Here is a 3,230-nt window from a genome sequence, read left to right as displayed (position 1 = left end):
ACCCTTCTTAGTGTAGACCTGTGAGTCGGAGAGAAGGAATTGGAGAGGGGACTTGCTCTTGGAGTTTCAGGGAAATCTTGGACAGTGGGGTTCCTCGATCATCCCTAGAGGCCTTCCTGTATCACGAGGGCCACATCTCTATCATCCTCCCTGCCACTTTTTTAAACCTTTGTATGCTACACACATGTCCCTTCTTTTTCAGTGCATACCGTGTGTACTTAATTTCTCTCTTTCCTTTTTTAAATCATTTCATTATATGTAAACCCCCACACTTTAAGTCTGTCAGTAATTCCCTTATTTTCTTTGTCCCACACCCTAGACGCCGGTTTCCCCATCTCCGACCCTGCTGTGACAATGCCATTCACACAACCAACGTACAACTGATCCATTAGTTCTAGAGAGCCATTAATGCAATTAAGAGCCACATGATATGCATCTTATTAAAAAATAAATAAATAAATAAATAAAAAAGCCAGGGGTTGGATGTTACAATGACTGAAGTTATTGATATAATGAATTCAAAACAAACAATGCTTTCAACAATCTATGGATTCAACAACAGGTCTTGACATCATTGTTTGGTCAGCTAGAAATAGCAGCCAAATCAGCCTCAAAATTTCAACTCAGAATTTTTGTTTATATAAAAAAAAAAGATGGAATACTCTTTACTCTCTTTTACTTGTTTCAGTCATTTGACTGTGGTCATGCTGGAGCACCTCCTTTAGTTGAGCAAATCAACTCCAGGACTTATTCTTTGTAAGCCTAGTACTTATTCTATCAGTCTCTTTTGCCAAACCGCTAAGTTACGGGGACGTAAACACACCAGCATCAGTTGTCAAGCAATGTGTAGGGGGGGACAAACACAGACACACAAACACATACACACACACACACACACACACACATATATATATATATATATACGACGGGCTTTTTTCAGTTTCTGTCTACCAAATCCACTCACAAGGCTTTGGTCGGCCCGAGGCTATAGTAGAAGACACTTGCCCAAAGTGCCACACAGTGGGACTAAACCCGGAACCATGTGGTTGGTAAGCAAGGTACTTACCACACAGCCACTCCTGCACCTATGGTCATAGCTGGAATGTTTTTTTGAGCTTAAGACTGCTTGATCAGATTTGTCCTGGGGTTAAACAATAGCAGCTTCCAAGAAATTCAGACAAATTTTTCCCAGATTCACAGGTAACTTCTGAATGAATAAAACTTATGAAACCCTATTGATATCATCCAGTCAAATAGCTATCATCCTGTCAGATAGCTCTTGTTCTGCTGAATAGCACTCATCCTGTCAAATATCTCTAATCCACCTATGTTATGTATACATTCTTCATAAGACAGGTCCTGTCTTCTTCCTTTATACAAAACAATCATTTTGTAAGATTTACAAAATAATTTGAACGTGAAAAAAAAAAAAAAAAAAAAATCACTTACAAGGTAACGTTTTCCTAAATACTAAAGGGCTAACAGGCATGGGACCAAGGGTAGCCATCACTTTGAGCTCCCTCTTGTAGTGAGGATGTTGGTGGAAAAAGTCATCGAGGAATCGGGTATCAATTGCAGCAACGTCGGCCCTCTTCGTCAGAAGTAGTTGTAGGGAATTGAAATGAGACCCTGAAAGTTGAAATAAATAATAAATAAATAAATAAATTAATTAATGAACATTGCAGTAATTTTCAGTTAGGATTGATAGTGTGTTATAGCAAGGAAGCTGGATACCTTCGTTATGACGACAATCACCACCGCTACCACAATGACAACCACCACCATTGTTACCACTATTATCATCATCATCATCTCTAACACAACGATCAACATCATCATCACCACCATCACCATCGTTACCATATATATATATATATATATGTATATATATATATATATATATATATATATATATATATATATATACGGCAATATGTGTGTAAGTCGGCTTTTTATTAGTGTTAACATAACACCCATAAATAGGTGTTAATATGCTGTAATATTGTAAGTTGTTGTACGAGGGAGATAACTCTCTAAAGGGAAGTAACTCTAGCGAACTTAAATAAGTCAAGATTAATGAGTGAAATACAAGACAAAGTGCTGGGTAAATTAGAAGAGGAGTCAGTAGAGACGAAATGTTGCTAAGCATTTTGCCCAGTATACTAACAATAATAATAATAATAATAATAATAACAACAAGAACATTCAGAGAGTGCAAACCTCCGCCAAGGCAACACCAACGTCCTCTCAATGATTAGCCAGAGATGATTTTTTAAAATGAGAATATCTGAAATAAACTCGACCGCTCTCAAAAACGGTAAAATAATCTAGAATCCTTGTCCGGTACTGGATCGATCCTAAAACCTAATCAGTCCGTGCCAGTCACAAGGCCAAACATCCCTGAAAGTTTCATCCAAATCCATCCAGCGGTTCTCGAGATGTCTTGTCCAAAGACAAACAAACAAACATAACTGAAATAATAATGATTATAACAATCCTATTATAGGCACAAAGCCTGAAATTTTGTAGGTAAGCCGATTACATCGACCCCGAAAGAATGAAAGGCAAAGCCGACCTCAGTGGAATTTGAACTCAGAATGTTGTGACGGGCAGAATACCACTAAGCATTTTGCCTGGCATGCTAACCATTCTGCCAGCTCACCATCTTCTCAATAATAATAGTAATAATAATCCTTTCTACTATAGGCACAAGGCCTGAAATTTTCAGGGGAGTGGGAGAGTAAATTGCATCGACCCCAATGTTTCACTGGTACCTATTCTATTGACTCTGATAGGAGGAAAGGCAAAGTCAACCTCAGTGGAATTTGAACACAGAACATGAAGAGAGACAAAAAGCCATTAAAAATTTTGCCCAGTGTGCTCATGATTCTGCTAGCTCACCGCCTTCTCAATAATAATAATAATAATAATAATTAATTCGTTTTATTGGCCACAAGGGCTAATATCAATTAAAAACATATAAGGACAAAGACAGGACGAAGGTTACAAAAGGTTTTGTCCGAAAAGGTAGGAAAGTTCGTCTAAAACGGAAGAAAACGGAGAAAGATATAATAAATAAATAGATAAATAAATAGATAAATAAGTGGAACTCCTAAAGGGGGAGGCGCTTCGAAAAAGGAAAGGTTACACGTGGAGAAACCCATAAAACCACGGGAGCCTGGTCAGAAAAAAATAAGAAAGGGGTATAGAGCCCTTTCTCCTTTTACATT

At 37.8% G+C, this 3,230-nt stretch overlaps 1 protein-coding gene across 6 annotated transcripts in view; it reads right to left on the bottom strand.

The window, feature by feature from the left end:
* Positions 1–1,426: 1,426 nt before the first annotated feature.
* LOC106874892 (uncharacterized) overlaps positions 1,427–3,230 on the bottom strand; it is a 32,566-nt gene continuing 30,762 nt past the window's right edge. For all 6 annotated transcript variants that reach the window (XM_052976685.1, XM_052976689.1, XM_014922803.2 and 3 more), the window contains one exon: positions 1,427–1,629. In XM_052976685.1, coding sequence (XP_052832645.1) covers positions 1,442–1,629 — 188 coding nt within the window. In that variant the 3' untranslated portion in view covers positions 1,427–1,441. The remainder of the gene's footprint in view (positions 1,630–3,230) is intronic.

The sequence above is a fragment of the Octopus bimaculoides genome, chromosome 25 (genome assembly GCF_001194135.2).
Source record: "Octopus bimaculoides isolate UCB-OBI-ISO-001 chromosome 25, ASM119413v2, whole genome shotgun sequence".
In the NCBI taxonomy this organism is placed as follows: Eukaryota; Metazoa; Mollusca; class Cephalopoda; order Octopoda; family Octopodidae; genus Octopus; species Octopus bimaculoides.
This window is presented reverse-complemented; position numbering and strand designations above follow the sequence as displayed.